The sequence below is a fragment of the Doryrhamphus excisus genome, chromosome 16 (genome assembly GCF_030265055.1).
Source record: "Doryrhamphus excisus isolate RoL2022-K1 chromosome 16, RoL_Dexc_1.0, whole genome shotgun sequence".
Lineage (NCBI taxonomy): Eukaryota > Metazoa > Chordata > Actinopteri > Syngnathiformes > Syngnathidae > Doryrhamphus > Doryrhamphus excisus.
Genome location: NC_080481.1, coordinates 1,226,342 through 1,249,992, shown reverse-complemented (window position 1 = coordinate 1,249,992; position 23,651 = coordinate 1,226,342). Strand labels below are relative to the sequence as shown.

At 40.2% G+C, this 23,651-nt stretch overlaps 2 protein-coding genes across 4 annotated transcripts in view; one reads left to right on the top strand and one right to left on the bottom strand.

Annotated features, from left to right (window-relative positions):
- LOC131104032 (keratin, type II cytoskeletal 8-like) overlaps window positions 1-23,651 on the bottom strand; it is a 36,565-nt gene that overhangs the window by 4,198 nt on the left and 8,716 nt on the right. The window contains exons 2-3 of one of the 2 annotated variants that reach the window (XM_058050731.1): window positions 354-553; window positions 74-282 (exon numbers count right to left, since the gene is read on the bottom strand). In XM_058050731.1, the coding sequence (XP_057906714.1) occupies window positions 74-282; window positions 354-542 (398 nt within the window). In that variant the 5' untranslated portion in view covers window positions 543-553. Of the gene's footprint in view, window positions 1-73; window positions 283-353; window positions 647-23,651 lie in introns of those variants that run through there. The other variant, XM_058050730.1, reaches the window with a different exon arrangement.
- abtb1 (ankyrin repeat and BTB (POZ) domain containing 1) lies at window positions 3,108-14,711 on the top strand. Of its 2 annotated transcripts, XM_058050733.1 has the most exons (12): window positions 3,108-3,336; window positions 5,113-5,175; window positions 5,258-5,313; window positions 5,396-5,540; window positions 7,506-7,665; window positions 7,767-7,812; window positions 9,225-9,341; window positions 10,874-10,986; window positions 11,061-11,159; window positions 11,246-11,413; window positions 12,188-12,388; window positions 13,810-14,711. In XM_058050733.1, exons 1-12 carry the CDS (start codon window positions 3,281-3,283, stop codon window positions 14,014-14,016), a joined length of 1,431 nt encoding a protein of 476 aa, XP_057906716.1. In that variant the 5' UTR covers window positions 3,108-3,280; the 3' UTR covers window positions 14,017-14,711. The 2 variants fall into 2 exon arrangements, with proteins under 2 accessions (XP_057906716.1, XP_057906715.1); XM_058050732.1 differs by lacking the exon at window positions 12,188-12,388 and having other exon boundaries at window positions 3,123-3,336.

Genomic DNA, 23,651 nt, shown 5'->3' with positions numbered 1-23,651 from the left:
ACAATATCGGCATGTTATTATCATTCACTCGATCAGCTGTCCTTCCAAAAGGCGCTCATTCCTGGAGTCTTACTGTGTCTTGCAGTCGTCCACATTTTTGTGCATAGTGGCGGTCTCCACTTCAAGTCTGAGCTTGTCGTTGGTGAGAACCTCCAGCTGCCTTTGCAGGTTGGCGATGTAAGACTTCAGCATGGGCTCAATGTTGGAGGAACGAGGAGGCTGTCCCTCCAGGAGCTTCCACTTGGTTTCCAGCATTTTGTTCTGCTGCTCCAAGTACCTTACCTGCAGGAGTTCAGCAGATCATAGAATGTTATTAAAAATCACGTGCAAAGAAATTAAAGCGACTACTTTACCTTATCAATGAATGAGGCAAAGCGGTTATTGAGAGTCTTCATTTGATCTTTCTCTTTGGTGCGGACAGCCTGAATGGTGGGGTCAATGTTGATCTTCATCGGGGTGAGCAGTCTCTTGTTGACAGTCACAGATGAGATCTGGCTGGCCATGGCGGTGGCCTTCGGGATGCTATAGGATCCCAAGGACATGCTGCTGTATCCTGTAGAGGACATACGCATCCCGGCTTGGCTGGATCTTTTGCTCCTCGCACTCATAGTAGCGCCGTATCGACAGGTCCCGGCTACAGCGGTCGGTCAGTGGTTGAACTGCTGATGTGCGTCTGGCATCTTTTGGGGTCCTTTATTATATAGGCAAGACTGGGTGTGGTGGGATGGGGAAGTTATGCAGCTCCCCAATGTTGGAAAACCAGTCTGACAAATACCAGTAGTTCTTTGAGCTGCACTTTCGTCTTTAATGTTTACTATTTTGGGTGCTGTGTCGGAATCTCAGCAGCTGGAATTTACAGTCTTCCACAAACTCATTAAGAGTCAAGAATGTGCCGCAATGAATGCCTTTGTTGTGGTGTTTTAATTGGTTTTCAGAAGCAATTTTGCAAGACAAACCAATAAGTAGAGGGTTTTATTAAAATGAGTGATTACATACAAAAAAAGCCTACCCTTTCAGATATTATAATATTTTCACTTTAGAAAAAAATTAATGATTCCAATTCTGTGGTTTTAACCATAAGAAGTCCTTAGAAGTTATGAGCCACAGTCATGATGTGCTATACATATCACTATATTGACAGTTACTATGGTACCCATTATGTCATTGTAATGGTAATGGTAATGGTAATGGTAATGGTTTTATTTCATTTGAACATGCATCAGATTACAATTGAATGCATCCCATAATCAGTTCCCAGTTCCACATGTCCAAAAGGAGTAGGAAGAAGCAAAGCTTATTAAATCATACCCCTCCATCTGGTACTTTTACAATCACTAACTGTTACATTTGTTCACTTCCTGCTTTCCATAATACAGTTGAAGATTTTTTGTTTTTTTTTATAATAATTTTTTTAATTAATAAAAAAAATAAATAATGCACCCCGACCATTGTATGGTCGTATCACCCCGTACTTCGGTACGTGACAAAAAATTAAAAAATATATATATTTTTTATATTATTAATAAAATAAATGAACCTTAAACCATATTAGGAAAGCAGGAAGTGAACAAATGTAACAGTTACTAATCGTCCTACCTGTCCCAGCCCCCAGCTGTCTTCGGGCGCGAGGCGGGGTACACCCTGGACTGGTGGCCAGCCAATCACAGGGCACATATAGACAAACAACCATTCACACTCACATTCATACCTATGGACAATTTGGAGTGGCTAATTAACCTAGCATGTTTTTGGAATGTGGGAGGAAACCGGAGTACCCGCGAAAAACCCCCGCATGCACGGGGAGAACATGCAAACTCCACACAGAGATGGCCGAGGGTGGAATTGAACTCGGGTCTCTTAGCTGTGAGGCCTGTGTGCTAACCACTAGAACACCGTGCAGACCGTATTTATTTTATGTTAGCATTATTTTTTTTTAAAGAAAGTTAGCACACACACAACAATGGTCTGTTCACAGAGCCAAAACACAATGAAATAAAACAACATAAACATGCAAAAAATATGAAATTTCTTACTTTGTGTTATTTTTGGAATAAAATAATGGCTCATATTTTACAAGGAGTGAAACAGTACAGAAAATATGGTTTGGTTCGATACATTTTCAACACTTAAAGTTGATTTTTGTTCAAATTGCCAACATTTTTCTTGCATTTTCTCTTTGTGATTCACTTTTAGGTGTTGTCACAAATTAGGCGTGTTTGTTTTCTGGATGACAAATCACATCCACAAACGTGACATGGAATACACTCTGCATGCCACAGTAAATCAAGCTTCCTCAGGTCAAGAACAAAATGTTCATTATTTTATCTTTTGGCTGACAGGCAGGGGAATTCTTGCAGAGTGAGATCTCTTGCACATGATGTGTTTTTGACATGTGATGAATATACAAAGTTTTGTGCAGAGTTGCCATGCAAGGTAGGGACAGTCAAGAATGCTTGGCATTTGGGAGTGTTTCTCTTGAATTACTACTTAACAATTTGTTTTGAAGCATGGATATTTGTTCCTTTTCACATCACAGCAAAATTAAGTAGAGTAACCATTAACCATAATTAATATAATACAAAATATAAAGGTATTGGAAATCACACAACTGTGGTCAATAACAAGGTTTTTATTGCACACAATAATGGCTACTTGGCTACCCAAACACTGCACTTCCTGGTTCCCCACACAACGACACGCCTCCATCCCTGGTGCGTTCCAGGCCGCCCGAAACGGTCAGATATTCTATAACACAACATGTCAACAAGTACGCATCGGGGTCGCTACAGTATAAACATTGGGACAAATCATAATTTTTCTTCTTTTCTTTTATTTGTTTTAGAAAAATTCGAAATGGACAGAAAAAAAATCGACTGACTGCCATATGCTGCATTCAATGTTTATCCTGTATGTTCTACTATCCCACGACACGAACAATAACATTAAAACACAAACAGACACACCACGGAACAATTCGGCGATAAAAAGAAATTAAGGAGCACCTTTTCAGTGTTTGTGGAGTATCAGACTTGTTAATAACAAGTGAGTAAAAATTCGTTCATTCGCTATTCCATACGTGTAAATGCAACACCGCTATGTCACGTGACTCCTGAAACGCCACCAAAAAAACATTGCAGACCAGCAGCAAAACATCGGCAAACCGAGACCAAGCAAAACTCGACTCAAATCTAACGTCCAACCTTCATACTTTCACCGTCTACCTGGCCAGCAGACAGGCCGTTTCAATGCATTTCAGAGGACCGAAAACACCGACGGGATCATGGATGCGTACGATTTGTTTAGTAGTTGCAGAAAGGGCGACATTTGTAGAGTCAGGTAACCAGCATTTGTTTACAAACAGTCCAACCATGCTAGCGCCTCATGTTTTCTGTATCATTTAAAAGACAGCAGTCGCCTTTGACCTGGAGCTAAAGCTAATGTCAGATGCATATGCATCGGTTGTAGAAGTACGGCAGGAGGGTTGATAGCTAAGAAGGACTTGCTGGCAACTGGATGACAGATAGGAGTCATTCTGTGATTCCCAATGTGGACATTTTTTTTCTGACAGCTTGGTTGTGCTACAGAATGCATGTTTTATATTATTTAATGTCGGTGCACACCTCTCCCTCCACTCGGACATGGTACGTTCACAAAAAACTTAAGCCTACGACTACAAGTCTACACAAAATTAAAAAAAAAACGATGACTATCTAATTATAATATCCTAGTAACATTGAAACGCATCGCTCTCAGATTGCGCATGCGCATTTGGGAGAGCGAGCACTGTCTTGACTTCAGAATTGTACGTTTACAAGCTCTTAATTTTTTTTAAATTAAATTTAATCACATACCGTCCGTTTCTAATAGTCTATAAATATACTTACCGTCCAATAATATAATGCAATATTCACTTTTAAGATGTTGCTCTATACATTCATTTTTGCATATGTGCACATACCCTACTGTGTTTATGTATACTATAATATATATTATAGTATAATGTAATGTATGTATACTATACATAATGTTTATGTATAGTATAATATATACACGTGCAATGACAATAAAATTGATTATTATCTGACAAAAACTGCGTAATACACCAGTGAGAACATTGCATTTCATTTAAATATAGTCTATAAATATACTTACCGTCTCTATGGTCTATAAATATACTTACTGTCCAATAATATAATGCAATATTCAGTTTTAAGATGTTGCTCTATACGTTCATTTTTCCATATGTGCATATACCCTACTGTGTTTATGTATAATATTGTATAACCACAGTTATATCTTACTACTTATGTACTTTGGTACTTTGCAAACTCCATTTCGTTGCATTGTACATGTGCAATGACAATAAAATTTAATATTATCTGACATAAACTGCGTAATACACCAGTGAGAACATTTCATTTCATTTAAATATAGTCTATAAATATACTTACCGTCTATATAGTCTATAAATATACTATAAATATACTCACCGTCCAATAATATAATGCAATATTCAGTTTTAAGATGTTGCTTTATACATTCATTTTTGCATATGTGCACATACCCTACTGTGTTTATGTATAATATTGTATAACCACAGTTATATCTTACTGCTTATGTACTTTGCAAACTCCATTTTGTTGCATTGTACATGTGCAATGACAATAAAATTGAATATTATCTGACATAAGGTGCGTAATACACCAGTGAGAACATTTCATTTCATTTAAATATAGTCTATAAATATACTTACCATCTCTATAGTCTATAAATATGCTATAAATATACTTACCGTTCAATAATATAATGCAATATTCAGTTTTAAGATGTTGCTCTATACGTTCATTTTTGCATATGTGCATATACCCTACTGTGTTTATGTATAATATTGTATAACCACAGTTATATCTTACTGCTTATGTACTTTGGTACTTTGCAAACTCCATTTCGTTGCATTGTACATGTGCAATGACAATAAAATTGAATATTATCTGACATAAAGTGCGTAATACACCAGTTAGAACATTTCATTTAAATATTCCGGTTTTATTCGGTTAAATCCACATTGACAAGTTCTTACATTTTTCCCCAATATCACCAAATGTTTTCCAGATACCTCGTCGAACAAAGAGACGTGGACCTCAATGTAAGAGATAAATGGGACAGCAGCCCTTTGTAAGTACCATTCAGACAATTAGCATAAAGTATGTCTTTTTTCCAGTACAGCCATAGTAAACATTTAAAATATGTCTGTTAGGTATTATGCCTGTCTCTGTGGCCACGAGGAGCTTGTCCAGTACCTGCTGGCAAGTGGTAAGAGTGACATTGACAAAACCGACGCCTTGTTTGTGGTCTTCTTCTTTATTGTATGTTGTCTCTCTAATTGTCCGTATAGGTGCCAAATGTGAGGCGAACACATTTGACGGTGAGCGGTGCCTTTACGGCTCACTGAACGACTCAATCCGACGAGTGCTCAAAGAGTACAAGTGTGTCAGTGTCCGCGCCATGCAACGGGATGATTTTAACTTCTTCCTGCATATGTAAGATTTAGTATCCTCTGCTTATTTAAGATTTTTTTTCTGGACCTGTCACTCCGGGCTTTAACTAGAACTGTGCCTGTGGTCTTCCACTATGTTCCTCAGAGTGGAACCTGACAGGTGAAATCTCAGACCTAGCTTTTTGTATCCTTCCCCTAGACCATGATGTTGAACAATCTTTGCTCTCAGGTCATTTGATAGTTGTTTTGCTACTCTTCAGAGAAGATGCAAAAAGAACAACTTGTAATCAGCCACCTTAAATCATTTCTCATGATTCAAAAGGTCAATTAGCTTACCAAACAAATTTGGTGTTTCGATAATTAGTGCCAAAGGTATTCAAATCAATAAAACTTGCAAATCAAAAAATGTAGGCCCCTACCTACTTTTGTTAACTAATTATTGCACACTCTAATTATCACAAAATAGTTACAAAACGACAAGAGCCTCACTTATCATGTTGGGAAAAAAATCCCATACAAATAATATATTTGTGCATTGAACTGCAAAATACATATTTTCTTTTCTGAATGATTCCAATCATTTTCTAAAGTAAAACTCGCTGAATTTGCTCATTTCCTAATCGAATACAGGGCAGAAACCTAAGGTGTGGCTACCTTGCATGTGGTTTCTCGGGTTACTGCACAAGATGTGACTACTGTCTGAGTGCATTGAGTTGGCCAGTTCCTGTTTGTCAGTTTATATATGTTTTAATGCTATAACCCCCCCCCACCACCACATAATTTATAATAACCACCACATAATAACCTTTCGGCTGTAGCGTTTTTGTATCCTTGTTAAAACATATCACTCCCGTGGATAAATTAGCAAGCGGCTCGGTAGCTATGACCACAACAGGAGACAGCACTAAGGAGATTTATTGACAATGGGCAGTGCAGACAGAAGAGAGAGGATAGAACTTACACTGAAATTGCACAAAAAAAAATCAGCGAAGGAGCGAATCCACGAAAGATGTGTTTCATTTCACTTCTTTATATTATAATGCTGGCTAAAGCTACTGTACATTTACAGACAAGTCAAGTGCAATATATTTATATACTCTGATGCAGAGGTAGGGAACCTATGGCTCGGGAGCCAGGTAGGGCTCTTTTGATGACTGTATCTGGCTCTCAAGTATTTGCCACAATAAAAATGTATGTTTGCTAACATTTTAAAGTAAACATCACAGAAATCACTGTTAAAAATATTAAAAATCAACAACTTTCTTATGAATTTTAATCCGTCCATCTATTTTCTACTGCAATACGGCCGACCATATCTATCTTTCCTGATGATATTTTCCAGGTCAAACACCAAAACTCGATTATTACTGGGTAATGCGGTAGTCTACCTCGGTCATTAAGATGTAAATGTGAACTTTCCTCCTTTAGTCAAATAATCACCTAGCTAAAGCTGCAGAACCAAGCCTTCTGGCAAAGATGGCCAAAAGAATGAAATATACTGAGTACGGTGCAAAACCATGCAGCAGCAGAAGTTGCATTAATGGCAGCAAGTATTTGATTTATTATTGGACACTGCGCTGCTCACGAAAGTGTGCTGGCCACACCCCCTTGGCGTGGGGTAGTGTGCCTGGTCTACGTAATTAGAGCCCATTATATCTAAAACTGTTGGTCTTACATAAAAATGCACACATTTTATTGCATTCAATGTTTAAAAAAATGTATATGGCTCTCACAGATACACATTTTAAAATATCTGGTCTTCATGGCTCTTGTAGCCAAAAAGGTTCCCGACCCCTGCTCTGATGAATGAATTAATACATATGATTTTATATTGAGATCCAATAGGAAAGCTGTATATAAAATATTGCCTTTGCAACCATAATACTTATATTGGACTGCGGTGGATCACATAGGTGTACCTAATGGTGTACTTGTTAAGTCTATTGCTTCAGTGAACCTGTCAAACCGCCCTACAGTCATCGTATCGGAATGTTTACTCTCTCCTCAGGTTGTTGGAGCAGGGACAGCACAGTGACATAAAGTTCCTTGTTCATGGTCAGACGTTCACAGCCCATCGCTGTGTCCTCAGTGCACTGTCAGAGTACTTCACAGAAATGTTTGCAACAAAATGGAAGGACAAAACCTTGATCAACCTCAAACATCCTCTGGTACGTCCACGTGATTGAGACATTGAGGCATTGGTGCATCTTGACTACTTTGGTATGGAATATAAAATGTGTTTTAGACACATATTTGTACCTCATTTCAGATCAACCCTGCAGCCTTTGGAGCCATCTTGCAATATTTATATACTGGTGAGCATATTTTATAACTAGGCTACAGAGGTTTAGCATTCCTCATTTTCTGATCATTTACATTCATTTTCTACCGCTTATCATCACGAGGGTTGCGGGGGGTGCTGGAGCCTATCCCAGCTGTCTTTGGGCGAGAGGCGGGGTACACCCTGGACTGGTGGCCAGCCAATCACAGGGCACATATAGACAAACAACCATTCACACTCACATTCATACCTATGGACAATTTGGAGTCCAATTTTTGACAAAATTTGGACAATTTTGGAATGTGGGAGGAAACCGGAGTACCCGGAGGAAACCCACGCACCCGGCATGTTTGATGGCAAAAAAAAATTGCCTTAATGATTTAAAAAAATAATTTAAAAAACTGCTTGTTGTGTTTAGTTGTGTTGTCATTGACTAATATTTAAATTTCTTTAATGATCTGACACGTTTATGTGTTACAAACATTAATTAAGTCACCAGCCAATCACAGGGCACATATAGACAAACAACCATTCACACTCACATTCATACCTATGGACAATTTGGAGTCGCTAATTAACCTAGCATGTTTTTGGAATGTGGGAGGAAACCGGAGTACCCGGAGAAGAACATGCAAACTCCACACAGAGATGGCCGAGGGTGGAATTGAACTCGGGTCTCCTAGCTGTGAGGCCTGCGCACCAATCACTCATCCACCTACTAATACTACTCAATACTACTTTATTTTTTACACTTTTCAAGCATAAAAGTGGATATACTGTTTATACTAAAATATAATATATATACCAATATAAGGCACCCAGAATGTAGTACATGTAGTATTCTTTACTAGGCAATAGGTGTCAGTAATGTTAATGTTAAAAAACTTTGCAATGCCTCTCTAACAGCGCAGGAATGGACGCCAGTGGGGTTAACTTATGGGGTTTGCATGTGTGGGTTTTTGCCGGGTAACCCGCCGGTTATTACCGGTAATTTAAAAAAATCTTATTTTTTCTCAAGGCTGCACGGCAGTCAAGTGGTTAGCGCGCAGACCTCACAGCTAGGAGACCAGGGTTCAATTTCAACCCTCGGGCATCTCTGTGTGGAGTTTGCATGTTCTTCTCCGGGTACTCCGGTTTCCTCCCACATTCCAAAAACATGCTAGGTTAATTAGCCACTCCAAATTGTCCATAGGTATGAATGTGAGTGTGAATGGTTGTTTGTCTATATGTGCCCTGTGATTGGCTGGCCACCAGTCCAGAGTGTACCCCGCCTCTCAGACGAAGACAGCTGGGATAGGCTCCAGCACCCGCCGCCACCCCCGTGAGGATAAGCGGTAGAAAATGAATGTAATGACATACTTTAATATCAATGTAAATCCCAGTGTATTTGAATGAATATGTGGATGAGTATTAAATATACCCCACCCATGTGGTCTGATGCTACAGGACGTATGGATATTGACGTGAGCCTCGTGGACGACTGCAGACGACTCGCTAAGCAGTGCAAAATGACGTATCTCATGGAAGAGCTGGAGATTAAATGCAAACAGGTGTATAACTTTGGTAAGATACCGTTAATATACAACACATAACTTTGGTAAGATACCGTTAATATACTACAACGCATAACTTTGGTAAGATACCGTTAATATACAACACAACTTTGGTAAGATACCGTTAATATACAACACAAAACTTTGGTAAGATACTGTTAATATACAACACATAACTTTGGTAAGATACCGTTAATATACACACATAACTTTGGTAAGATACCGTTAATATACACACATAACTTTGGTAAGATACTGTTAATATACACACATAACTTTGGTAAGATACCGTTAAAATACAACACATAACGTTGGTAAGATACCGGTAATATACAACACATAACTTTGGTAAGATACTGTTAATATACAACACATAACTTTGGTAAGATACTGTTAATATACACACAAAACTTTGGTAAGATACCGTTAATATACAACACATAACTTTGGTAAGATACCGTTAATATACAACACATAACTTTGGTAAGATACCGTTAATATACAACACATAACTTTGGTAAGATACCGTTAATATACAACACAAAACTTTGGTAAGATACTGTTAATATACAACACATAACTTTGGTAAGATACCGTTAATATACAACACATAACTTTGGTAAGATACCCTTAATATACAACACATAACTTTGGTAAGATACTGTTAATATACACACAAAACTTTGGTAAGATACTGTTAATATACAACACATAACTTTGGTAAGATACCGTTAATATACAACACATAACTTTGGTAAGATACCGTTAATATACACACAAAACTTTGGTAAGATACCGTTAATATACAACACAAAACTTTGGTAAGATACTGTTAATATACAACACATAACTTTGGTAAGATACCGTTAATATACAACACATAACTTTGGTAAGATACTGTTAATATACAACACATAACTTTGGTAAGATACTGTTAATATACAACACATAACTTTGGTAAGATACCGTTAATATACAACACATAACTTTGGTAAGATACCGTTAATATACAACACATAACTTTGGTAAGATACTGTTAATATACACACAAAACTTTGGTAAGATACCGTTAATATACACACATAACTTTGGTAAGATACCGTTAATATACACACAAAACTTTGGTAAGATACTGTTAATATACACACAAAACTTTGGTAAGATACTGTTAATATACACACAAAACTTTGGTAAGATACCGTTAATATACAACACATAACTTTGGTAAGATACTGTTAATATACACACAAAACTTTGGTAAGATACTTTTAATATACAACACATAACTTTGGTAAGATACCGTTAATATACAACACATAACTTTGGTAAGATACTGTTAATATACAACACATAACTTTGGTAAGATACTGTTAATATACACACAAAACTTTGGTAAGATACTGTTAATATACAACACATAACTTTGGTAAGATACTGTTAATATACAACACATAACTTTGGTAAGATACTGTTAATATACACACAAAAAAAGTATTTCACAGCTTGAATCCTCTTCCTGTTTTTATGTTTTTGGTACTGAAGTGTCCAACAAGCCAGGTATCTGTGTGAAGGTTCTCAGCCTGGAGCCTCATAGCTGCCAGCTGCAGGAGGACTTGGCCCAGTTGGCAGATTGTGCGATGCCTCAGCAGCTCAGAGTATGAAATAATATTCCCAGGATGTTCTTTAGCTGCTCTTTTAACACCCGAATGCATCAATTTGTTCCCCTCAGGTTGGATTTGGCGAGCTTCCCTTTAACAGGGTGGACCAGTTGCCCACCTTTCCTGACGTATGCTTTCGAGTCGATGGTTATGATTTCATGTGTCATAAGGTACGAAGCTTTGGCTTTTGTTCCGGACCCTATCCGCATACTTTCACACAAATAAAGAGTTTAATTAAATGTGTGGTTTTCTCCAGGCGTTTTTCTGTGGACGGAGTGATTACTTTAAAGCTTTACTGGAGGACCACTTCAGCGAGGGAGAGCATCTTCTATATCAGCCCAGCACACCGGTGATAACTCTGCACAACATCTCCTACCAGATCTTCACCCACGTCATGTATTACATCTACAGCAACGACACGCAGGTTGGTGAATTTCCTTTTTCTATAAATCATACCATTTATTATACGTTTTGGATGTTTAATTACCTTGCTAGGATAAGCACCTGTCAAAAGAAGGATGCGCAAACACTGTAATATGTTTGTGTGTGTTTATGCTATATTCATAATATTCAAAGTATGTAATGGGTGGGAGCTTTCATTAGCTTTGCACGCAAACAGATCCATCAGTGTCAGAGTTATATTGAGTTTGTATCGCTGTCATCTTCTCCTTAGGGCTTCTTTTTTAATCTAATTCAATACAAGTTTTTTTTTTTTTTTTGGAGTACCACAGGGGTCAATACTGGGACCAAAACTGTTCAACTTGTATATCAATGACATCTATATCATTCATTCATTCATTCATTTTCTACCGCTTTTTCCTCACGAGGGTCGCGGGGGGTGCTGGAGCCTATCCCAGCTGTCTTCGGGCGTAAGGCGGGGTACACCCTGGACTGGTCGCCAGCCAATCACAGGGCACATATAGACAAACAACCATTCACACTCACATTCATACCTATGGACAATTTGGAGTGGCTAATTAACCTAGCATGTTTTTGGAATGTGGGAGGAAACCGGAGTACCCGGAGAAAACCCACGCATGCACGGGGAGAACATGCAAACTCCACACAGAGATGCCCGAGGGTGGGATTGAACCCTGGTCTCCTAGCACATCTATATAATACGTTGCTTACACAACTTGAGATGTTTTTCCAGTGTTCATTATGGTCTGACGGCCTATCGGTTGTTCTTGATGTCTAGCTCACACGGGACAACGTGTTTGACATCCTTTGCATGGCTGACATGTACCTGCTGCCGGGGCTCAAACGCTTGTGCGGGAAGACCCTCGCTCAGACCATATGTGAGGACAACGTTGTCTACTTGTGGAAGACCGCCAAGCTCTTCCGGCTCTCTCGGCTGGAGGATCAGTGTACGGAGTTTATGGCCAAAATAATTGAACTGGTGGGTGTTTTTTTTTTTTTTCATATTTTGTGGCAAGAGAACAAAGTAACACATCTGAACTTTACCCTAAGGGTAAAACTGACAAGTAGATGAAAGGATTATTACCTCTTCAACACGGCAGGCAAATGACTGATCTCAGCATAGAAGAGCAGGAAATTTGCACTGAGAAAAAACATTCATTTTCTACCGCTTTTCCTCACGAGGGTGGCGGGGGTGCTGGAGCCTATCCCAGCTGTCTTCGGGCGAGAGGCGGGGTACACCCTGGACTGGTGGCCAGCCAATCCCAGGGCACATATAGACAAACAACCATTCACACTCACATTCATACCTATGGACAATTTGGAGTGGCTAATTAACCTAGCATGTTTTTGGAATGTGGGAGGAAACCGGAGTACCCGGAGAAAACCCACGCATGCACGGGGAGAACATGCAAACTCCACACAGAGATCGCCGAGGGTGGAATTGAACCCTGGTCTCCTAGCTGTGAGGTCTGCACGCTAACCACCGTGCAGCCCTGAGAAAAAACAAGATTTTTAAATTAGACTCTCATTCATGAATTATTTTTCTACTGCTCTTCTACCGCTTATCCCTACCGCGGACATGCTGGAGCCTATCCCAGATGGCGGGGTACACCCTGGACTGGTGGCCAGCCAATCACAGGGCACATATAGACAAACAACCATTCACACTCACATTCATACCTATGGACAATTTGGAGTCGCCGATTAACCTAGCGTGTTTTTGGAATGTGGGAGGAAACCGGAGTACCCGGAGAAAACCCACGCATGCACGGGGAGAACATGCAAACTCCACACAGAGATGGCCGAGGGTGGGGAAAGACAAAATAAGAAACCAAAAAGTTACCACTTCCACACAAAATAGGAGGAGAACTCATTCATTCATTCATTCATTCATTTTCTACGGCTTATCCTCACGAGGGTCACGGGGGTGCTGGAGCCTATCCCAGCTGTCTTCGGGCGAGAGGTGGCCAGCCAATCACAGGGCACATATAGACAAACAACCATTCACACTCACATTCATACCTATGGACAATTTGGAGTGGCTAATTAACCTAGCATGTTTTTGGAATGTGGGAGGAAACCGGAATATTACACAACATATTATTACTAATACGGAAGGATTCCGACACCAACTCCGGAGGCAGGGGAGCCTCTTACATTTTAATTATTCCGTTCAATATGGCACAATTAATAATACAGTACAATGTAGGCTTTATTAGGCTGGTTATTATTATACAAGAGCCATCATTAAGGGCCATGTTGACTGAGAATCTAAATGCAGGGTAAAGTGCATTGGTGCGCTTCCACATGTCAGCCATTCTGTCCCATTGCTGTAGAAAATGGATGTTTTGAATGTCAATATAGACTCCTAACTAAGCCTACGTAATTACTTCCCTTCAGCTGGTGGAGAAGGAGGAGTTTGCGGAGATTGTCAAGGAGGATGCCGCTTTTCTGGAGGAGCGACACGAAACCGACTCCGTCCCTCTGGTGGATGACATCCGTTACCATATCGCCAGCAACGTGCAGACGTACAGCGAGATCGAGGAAGCCAATCAGAAGCTGGAGGCCTTGGAGGAGCTGCTGTCCAGCATTGATATTGACTGCTGAACGTTTGAAGAGATGGGCGGTGTACTTTATGCATGGGAAACAACATTTGTTTCGAAATGTATTTCATCTCCGGTATATTGTTACAATAGATCTATTAATCTTTTAGGGTTGGGGTTACTTTACATTTTATTCCTTGCATAATTCTATGTATGAATTATTTTAAACATTTAAAACCTTAATTTGACCTCCAAATAGTTTAGCAACCAAATTATGAATGGCAACTGCTTTCGGTGCAAATTTAATTTTACTCCTAAATTAATTCATATAATTGGTTTTATAATGGTTTAATATTTTTAAGTGCTGAATGCCCACCACTTGAAAAGAGAGTTTTGTTTTGTTTGGGATTTGGTAAAACAATGAATGGGTTTGTATTCTTGGTTTGGTGTAAAATGGAAAAATACAACTATTGTACTGTAGTTCAAATGTATACCAACAGATGGCGTTGTTTCTCAACATTTGGTATTGCATTAAAAAAGAAAGCGCTTTGAAACATGCATCGTCCAATATTTCTAACAATGATTTATTTACATTATTTTTAATTCCCCTGAGATTTGCCTAAACCTGGAGCATCTTTTATTTTTTTATGTTTATGTTTATGTTTTAGATCCGTGGTTGTGATTGTGCCACAATTGCAGTTTCCACAAATGTCCATGTGCAAGAAACCGGAATAAACATCACCATTAGTTATTACCTCCCCCAAGGGTTGATTCTTGGCAAATGTGTTATCGTTGCTATGCAACTCAGATGGGTTTGATCGCAGTTGAAAAGGGTCTAATTTATTTGCATTAGCCGATTTATTGCCACACCAACATTAGCACTGACAGATAAGTATTGTAATGTCACTTCAATCGCTTTATTAATGGCGGACAACTCCGGAACACTGCTCATTCACACCATGGCTGCTGGAGGCCCCAAACCATGTCAACATTCCCACTCTCAACTCCTAGCTAGTTCTCGTTAGTCTCTCTCACATTTAAGACTCTCTCCCTCGTGACGTCACACCGTCACACCTCTCAGCCCCGCCTCTTAAAGGACCAGCTACACAAAGTCACAGATATGACATGTCCGTCTCCAAGTGATGCCAGCGGCTCAACAGGAACAACATCAGTTCTGGGACCGAACCGAACTGGGATCCATCGCACCGTGAAGCAGGCCCCACCTCGAACTGGGGGGAACATGCCAGCACCTGCACGGTACTAACCTGTCCCGGTGCAGAACAAGTCTTCTGCCTCTAGGGGGAACTACAACTCTATAAAGTACTTCCCCCAGGTGTTCAAGCACCCTGCATGACTGTTCAGATTTGAACATCCCTAGCGAACACATGGGTCGCCTCCAGCTGGTCCTGCAACTTCCGGATCTCCCGGCCCAACGTCAACAAAGCAGGGGTGCAACTTGAGGAAGTCTGGACAGCTGAGCAGTAGGCCATGAGCACCAGTGGAATGTGCTGGTCCCAGTCACGCTAAGAGGTGAGGACAGTCTTTCCATGTCCAGACACTCACACAGGACAACAGAAAATAGTTCACATCTGGTACTTAGTCGGAATTGGTAACAGTGTCTTAGACCAAGTGGCTCTGACCTGCGGAGTTCCCCAGGGGTCAATCTTGGGGCCGCTATTGTTCAATCTGTTCATGCTCTCTTTAGGCCAGCTAATACGCAGCTGCAGTGTGTCCTACCACAACTATGCAGATGACACTCAGATCTACGTGTCACCGACGGCAGGTGAACATGGTCTTGCAGAGGTGGCGCAGGGTGGCGCAGCCCATGCAGTGCTAATTTGGTCTTGCGCACCGCTGTGAGCAGCCAATTTGGTAGACTGGAGGATCAGAGTCCACATTTGTGACAATTTTGTGACAAAACAGCTCGTCAAAGGTGCGCTGAAAACTCAACAGCTCTGACCTGGTCTATTCTTGGCGCAGGTGAAGCGCAGCCCGAGCAGTGGTAATTTGGCTGACACGTCACCAAAATCTCACAGGCAGATTTTTCACATTTTTTTACACATTTCAGTGGAAAAACAATGAGGGCAACCATTATTTAATGTAAGCGTCTGAAACATTATGTACATTTATGTATTAATTAGCATATATCATATTTGAGAAGTCTTTAACGAATAATGCATCAGTCATTGTACATTTTGCATAAATTCATTGCACATTTATACATCTACAGTCATGCAACTTATGTATAACCTTTCCCCAGGTGTACCTGTAGTTCTCAAATAATTCCCTTTATGATACGATTTACTAAATTTAATACAAGTATGATATTACTCAATAAATCACACCACATACCAATTACAATTTTTCAAAGAGTTTGCGCTAAGAGCTATTTAAACTGTTATATTTACATTTCCCGTTACCGAAACATGACTCAGATTCTCTGTTGCATGTCCAGTTCTGTCCCGAATAATGTTTTGCACTGACAATTTTCATGTGTTTCAAGAGAAAAATAAGTCAAAGAGGGCAACAACGGACAACATCGCTTGGCTCCTGACTCATGCGTCTGCGTGACTCACAGAGTCCTCACAGTGACATCTGTCTCCTCGTATATACGTACTCTATGAATCTGCAAGGTTACAAACTCAATTGTAACAGCTGTGTAGTGCACTCATTTCTGCAATATCATAATATTCATCATCTGCCTTCATTTGAGCTGGATTCCATACAGTCGGATAAAAGTCTACATGAATATGCCTTCAGGGGTACAGAGACTCGCCAATAGTACTTTAAAAATGCCCTTTCAACCCTGGACATTTGACTGAGACATAAAAAAAATCCAATCAAGAACTACTTAGTTATTGTGTTCATAGTTGAAAATAAATATTTTATGTTTATTTTAACCGAGTGGTTAGCGCGCAGGCCACGCAGCAAGGAGACCCGAATTCAATTCCACCCTCGGCCATCTCTGTGTGGAGTTTGCATGTTCTCCCCGTGCATGCGTGGGTTTTCTCCGGGTACTCCGGTTTCCTCCCACATTCCAAAAACATGCTAGGTTACTTAGCCACTCCAAATTGTCCATAGGTATGAATGTGAGTGTGAATGGTTGTTTGTCTATATGTGCCCTGTGAGGGGTGCGAGGAAAAACGTTAAATAAATGAATGAATTAATGAATGTTTGTAACACATAAATGTGTCAGATCATTAAAGAAATGTAAATATTAGTCAATGACAACACAACTAAACACAACAAGCAGTTTTTTTAATTAATTTTTTTTTATCATTAAGGCAAATTTTTTTTTGCCATCAAACATGCCGGGTGCGTGGGTTTTCTCCGGGGACTCCGGTTTCCTCCCACATTCCAAAAACATGCTAGGTTAATTGGCGACTCCAAATTGTTCATAGGTAACATAGGTAAAAACATTCCGGAAAAACGAAAATTAATGAATTAATTAATGAATGTTTGTAACACATAAACGTGTCAGATCATTAAAGAAATTGAAATATTAGTCAATGACAACACAACTAAACACAACAAACAGTTTTTTTAATGAATTTTTTTTCATCATTAAGGCGAAAAAATTTTTGCCATCAAACATGCCGGGTGCGTGGGTTTTCTCCGGGGACTCCGGTTTCCTCCCACATTCCAAAAACATGCTAGGTTATTTGGTGACTCCAAATTGTCCATAGGTATGAATGTGAGTGTGAATGGTTGTTTGTCTATATGTGCCCTGTGATTGGCTGGCCACCAGTCCAGGGTGTACCTCACCATTCGCCCCGAAAATAAAGTAGTATTGAGTAGTATTAGTAGGTGGACGAGTGATTGGTGCGCAGGCCTCACAGCTAGGAGACCCGAGTTCAATTCCACCCTCGGCCATCTCTGTGTGGAGTTTGCATGTTCTTCTCCGGGTACTCCGGTTTCCTCCCACATTCCAAAAACATGCTAGGTTAAATGGGTGACTCCAAATTGTCCATAGGTATGAATGTGAGTGTGAATGGTTGTTTGTGTATATGTGCCCTGTGATTGGCTGGTGACTTAATTAATGTTTGTAACACATAAATGTGTCAGATCATTAAAGAAATTTAAATATTAGTCAATGACAACACAACTAAACACAACAAGCAGTTTTTTTAATGATTTTTTTTTATCATTAAGGCGAATTTTTTTTTGCCATCAAACATGCCGGGTGCGTGGGTTTCCTCCGGGTACTCCGGTTTCCTCCCACATTCCAAAATTGTCCAAATTGGTTGTTTGTCTATATGTGCCCTGTGATTGGCTGGCCACCAGTCCAGGGTGTACCCCGCCTCTCGCCCGAAGACAGCTGGGATAGGCTCTAGCACCCCTCGTGAGTATAATCGGTAGAAAATGAATGAAATGAATGAACATGCCGGGTTCCCTCTTATCATTGTCGGAGTCAGTCCCATTGTCAGTTTGCTGTTCAGCAAAGTTGGCGGATATTAAGCATACGTACTGTATGGTCCACTTGATTGACACAACAACATTTGTAGCGCAACAACATTTTTACAGATTTTGGAAGTGCACACGTGAGGCGCACCGGATTATAAGCTTTTAAGTGCGCCTCGTAGTGTGGAAAATACGGTACATTAGGATACATTATGAGCTTACGTAATAGTTGCATTTGTTTCTAACACTGAAAATAAAGTGTGACCCGTGTGAGACAGCGGCGCAGTTACAACCTGCATAAAGACATCGTATGTCCTCCAGGGGATAGAGGATGTACGCTAAGTCACGCACCGCTTGCGTCCCTACTAAAATCCTCATTTGCAGTTAGTCAGGGGATTAGTCATCGAGAGAGAGTGGTAAACCCATACTTAGCCAGACACTGACCTGAAAAGCTACCTTCCGCTCCGTTTGTCACGTCCCACAATGATATATCCTTATAAGGTCAAATATAAAATAAGACCGTGAAGAACGTCCAACCTTGAAATTCATGTGTTTTATTTTGTGTACGCAGCCATAGGCAACGTATGACATTCTGTGTTTACGTTTCATCACAGCGATTTACAGTCGGATTGGTGATGTGTTGTCCTAGCCAGCCATTATGTAAGAAGTGGCACCGTATACGTAGACCACACACGTACTACATAAGAAAAAGGTTGACGCCAAAGCGATCTCTTTATCGGATTGTCTTCCCCGGGGAAGATCTAGGCACACAGTCGCAGTCTTAAAGCAACGCTCACGTCCAAGATGCCTTTAGAACCTACATAAACACAAGCTGTCATTAAGGACGATCTAGCAGATATTGTCTTTATCTTCCCGCTCTGCATGGAAACAGCACCTGTAAGTGTGTGACGGGCCCGTTCGGACACTTAACATAGCCGCAGCAATATGGGATTAAGTCTTACATGCAAGTATTAGCAGGCAGGGCACACACGAGTAAGTGAGCAGCGGTCATACTAGTAAGCTTTGACGGCATGCAACCCTTATGTGTGAAACAATGCTCAATGCTCAATGTCATGAAATATCTCCAAATGTGCGTCTCCATTTCTCCGTCTGAGATGGTTGTGTATGTTTGAGACAGATAAACTCTGCCCGGGGTTAGTCCTGACGCTGCCAATACGCAGACAACATTGGCAGGCTTGCAAAAACAAACAGCAAGGATTACAGCGTCACCATGTGACCATTCTGACCTTAGACTGACCTCTAACACAAGACAGACCAACAGCCTCTTCAATGCAAATACAGTAAAAGAAGAATGAGTCTTAAGTATGAATGCATTACGTGTACTACGGGGATGCTGAATGGTACCTATAGTACACTATTAGATGGTACTGTTAATGTGAGTTACTGCTTTGGGAAGTGTTTTACTCCTTCATGTCTCTTTAGCTACTTTACATTCATGGATGGTTTGGTTGTCAAATATTACGAGTTATTACGAGTACACACTTTGCCCCCCCTTTTCTTGCCTATGGAATTTAGAGAGCATTTAGTAGGGATGTATCTGTATCTGCATCTGCATCTGCATCTGGATCTGGATCTAAATTATCTGTATCCGTAACCGTACTGCTTTTTCTCAAAAGCAACGTGTTCAGTACTACAAGCAGTTTTCCAACTGACTCACTAGCAAACAAGCAGACGGAAGAAAAACAACACCTTCAGTGACTGATGCACGATCGTGCCCCGCTGTCTTGTTAAAAACACAGTGTACTTTATGAAACGCAAGTTGCGTACTGCAATGTTTTCAGAGGAGAGTGATATTTTAGTAATATTTTAGCCATTCATACAGAATATATGCTTTGTGCGGTATCAAGTGTACCCAATGTTGGCCTGCATATTTTATTACAAGTATCTGGCTCATTCGTAGCATTTAGAGAGCTTTTCTTCTAACCGGACTGCATTTTTCTCAATATCACTAGCAAACAAGCAGACAGAAGAAAAAAACCCACCTTCAGTGACTGATGCACGATCGTGCCAGCTGTCTTGTTAAAAACACAGTGTATTTTATGAAACAGGTTTAAGATTGCAAGTTGCATACTGTAATGTTTGGAGAGGGGAGTGATATTTTAGTCATATTTTAGCTATTCATGCAGATTATATACATTGTGCGGCATCAAGTGTACTTAATGTTGTGGCCAGTCAATGCAGGCCTGCATATTTTCTGACACATATCTGGCTCATCCCTAGCATTTAGAGAGCTTTTCTTCTAATCATGCTGCTTTTTTCTCAAAAGCAACGTGTTCAGTACTACAAGCAGTTTTCCAACTGACTATATCACTAGCAAACGATATGCGTATCAAGTGTACCCAATGTTGGCCTGCATATTTTATATTTCATATTTTATCCGTAGCAATTAGAGAGCTTTTCTTCTAACCGAACTGCTTTTTTCTCAAAAGGTGAAAAGGTGTCCAGTACTACAAGCAGTTTTCCAACTGACTATATCACTAGCAAACAAGCAGACGGAAGAAAAACAACACCTTCAGTGACTGATGCACGATCGTGCCATGTGTGTCTTGTTAAAAACACAGTGTAGTTTATGAAACAGGTTTAAGATTGCAAGTTGCGAACTACAATGTTTTCAGAGGGGAGTAATATTTTAGTCATATTTTAGCCATTCATACAGAATATATGCTTTGTGCAGCATCGGGTGTACCGAATGTTGTGGCCAGTCAATGCAGGCCTGCATATTTTATGACAAGTATCTGGCTCATCCCTAGCATTTAGAGAGCCTTTCTTCTAACCGGACTGCTTTTTTCTCAAAAGCATCGTGTTCAGTACTACAAGCAGTTTTCCAACTGACTATATCACTAGCAAACAAGCAGACGGAAGAAAAACAACATCTTCAGTGACTGATGCACGATCGTGCCAACTGTCTTGTTAAAAACACAGTGTATTTTATGAAACATGTTTAAGATTGCAAGTTGCGTACTGCAATGTTTTCAGAGGGGAGTAATATTTTAGTCATATTTTAGCCATTCATGCAGATTATATGCCAAGTATACCTTATGTATGCAGGTCTGCATAGTTTATGACAAATATCTGGTTCATCCGTAGCATTTAGAGAGCTTTTCTTCTAACCGGACTGCTTTTTACTCAACGTGTTCAGTACAACAAGCAGTTTTCCAACTGACTATATCACTAGCAAACAAGCAGACGGAAGAAAAAAAAAACACCTTCAGTGACTGATGCACGATCGTGCCATGTGTGTCTTGTTGAAAACACAGTGTAGTTTATGAAACAGGTTTAAGATTGCAAGTCTGTATATAATAACCTCAACATCACCACTACTGTTGACTCTTTCATTTTCACCTGATTGTACTTTTGCATGCCTTTTGCTGTCTGTTTCTACCCTTGACGTGATTCTTGATTCCTACATATTGTTTTTGCATCCTGTGTTGGCATAATACACACACACACACACACACACACGCTCACACACAGAGTGCTGCCATCTGTTTTGCATGGTTGATGCGTCAGATTAGCGCACACACACTGAACAATGTCTACTGTGGTGTGTATTGTAAATTTGGCTGCATGAGCAAGTGCGCTTTGATTTCACAATATTTCATTGTGCAAATTCTGAAAGCACACATATGTTAATATCACATACGTATGTCTGGAAGATTTGAGTTGGGAAAATGGCTTACTCTTACTAGCCCAGGATAGCCATAGCCTCTGAAAGCTACACCAGACCAGGTTGAGATGCTCTTCAGGTTTATTTTACCAGACAGTCCGGCAGTATCCCTCCTATTTTGAGTTCTCCTCCTATTTTGTGTGGAAGTGGTAACTTTTTGGTTTCTTATTTTGTCTTTTGAAGACAGCTGGGATAGGCTCCAGCACCCGTCACAACCCTCGTGAGGATAAGCCGTAGAAAATTAATTAATTAATGAGTTCTCCTCCTATTTTGTGTGGAAGTGGTAACTTTTTGGTTTCTTATTTTGTCTTTTGAAGACAGCTGGGATAGGCTCCAGCAACCCCCGCGACCCTCGTGAGGATAAGCCGTAGAAAATGAATGAATGAATGAGTTCTCCTCCTATTTTGTGTGGAAGTGGTAACTTTTTGGTTTCTTATTTTGTCTTTTGGAGACAGCTGGGACAGGCTCCAGCAACCCCCGCAACCCTCGTGAGGATAAGCCGTAGAAAATGAATGAATGAATGAGTTCTCCTCCTATTTTGTGTGGAAGTGGTAACTTTTTGGTTTCTTATTTTGTCTTTTGAAGACAGCTGGGATAGGCTCCAGCAACCCCCGCGACCCTCGTGAGGATAAGCCGTAGAAAATGAATGAATGAATGAGTTCTCCTCCTATTTCGTGTGGAAGTGGTAACTTTTTGGTTTCTTATTTTGTCTTTTGAAGACAGCTGGGATAGGCTCCAGCACCCGTCACGACTCTCGTGAGGATAAGCCGTAGAAAATGAATGAATGAGTTCTCCTCCTATTTTGTGTGGAAGTGGTAACTTTTGGTTTCTTATTTTGTCTTTTGAAGACAGCTGGGATAGGCTCCAGCAACCCCCGCGACCCTCGTGAGGATAAGCCGTAGAAAATGAATGAATGAATGAATGAGTTATCCTCCTATTTTGTGTAGAAGTGGTAACTTTTTGGTTTCTTATTTTGTCTTTTGAAGACAGCTGGGATAGGCTCCAGCACCCGTCACGACCCTCGTGAGGATAAGCCGTAGAAAATGAATGGATGAATGAGTTCTCCTCCTATTTTGTGTGGAAGTGGTAACTTTTTGGTTTCTTATTTTGTCTTTTGAAGACAGCTGGGATAGGCTCCAGCAACCCCCGCGACCCTCGTGAGGATAAGCCGTAGAAAATGAATGAATGAATGAGTTCTCCTCCTATTTCGTGTGGAAGTGGTAACTTTTTGGTTTCTTATTTTGTCTTTTGAAGACAGCTGGGATAGACTCCAGCACCCGCCGCCACCCTCGTGAGGAAAAGTGGTAGAAAATGAATGAATGAAAAGGGGGTAGGATTGAGTATATATTGCTTCTTTCTATTCGTTTTCGGACATGTGGAACTGTGTATTGATTGATTAAGTGTAATGTTTGTGTTGACAAAAATTAATTAACAAAATCAGACATAAATAAATATTAAAAATATATTTAATAGTCGGAACACTAATTACAATACATGCATTTTTTTCCAATACACCCACAGTATCTATGACAGGAAGCTTGCACATTCATACGTGTAAAAAAATCACGACAATTCCACGCCTGTCCATGAACACAACACACAGCGTCCAG

Bases quoted from the DNA above. Each gene is read 5' to 3' on its own strand.
- abtb1 (XM_058050733.1), top strand. From the start codon at position 3,281: ATGGATGCGTACGATTTGTTTAGTAGTTGCAGAAAGGGCGACATTTGT. The intron at 5,541-7,505 runs GTAAGATTTAGT...CTCTCTCCTCAG, and splicing joins TTTAACTTCTTCCTGCATAT to GTTGTTGGAGCAGGGACAGC. The intron at 11,160-11,245 runs GTACGAAGCTTT...GGTTTTCTCCAG, and splicing joins ATGATTTCATGTGTCATAAG to GCGTTTTTCTGTGGACGGAG.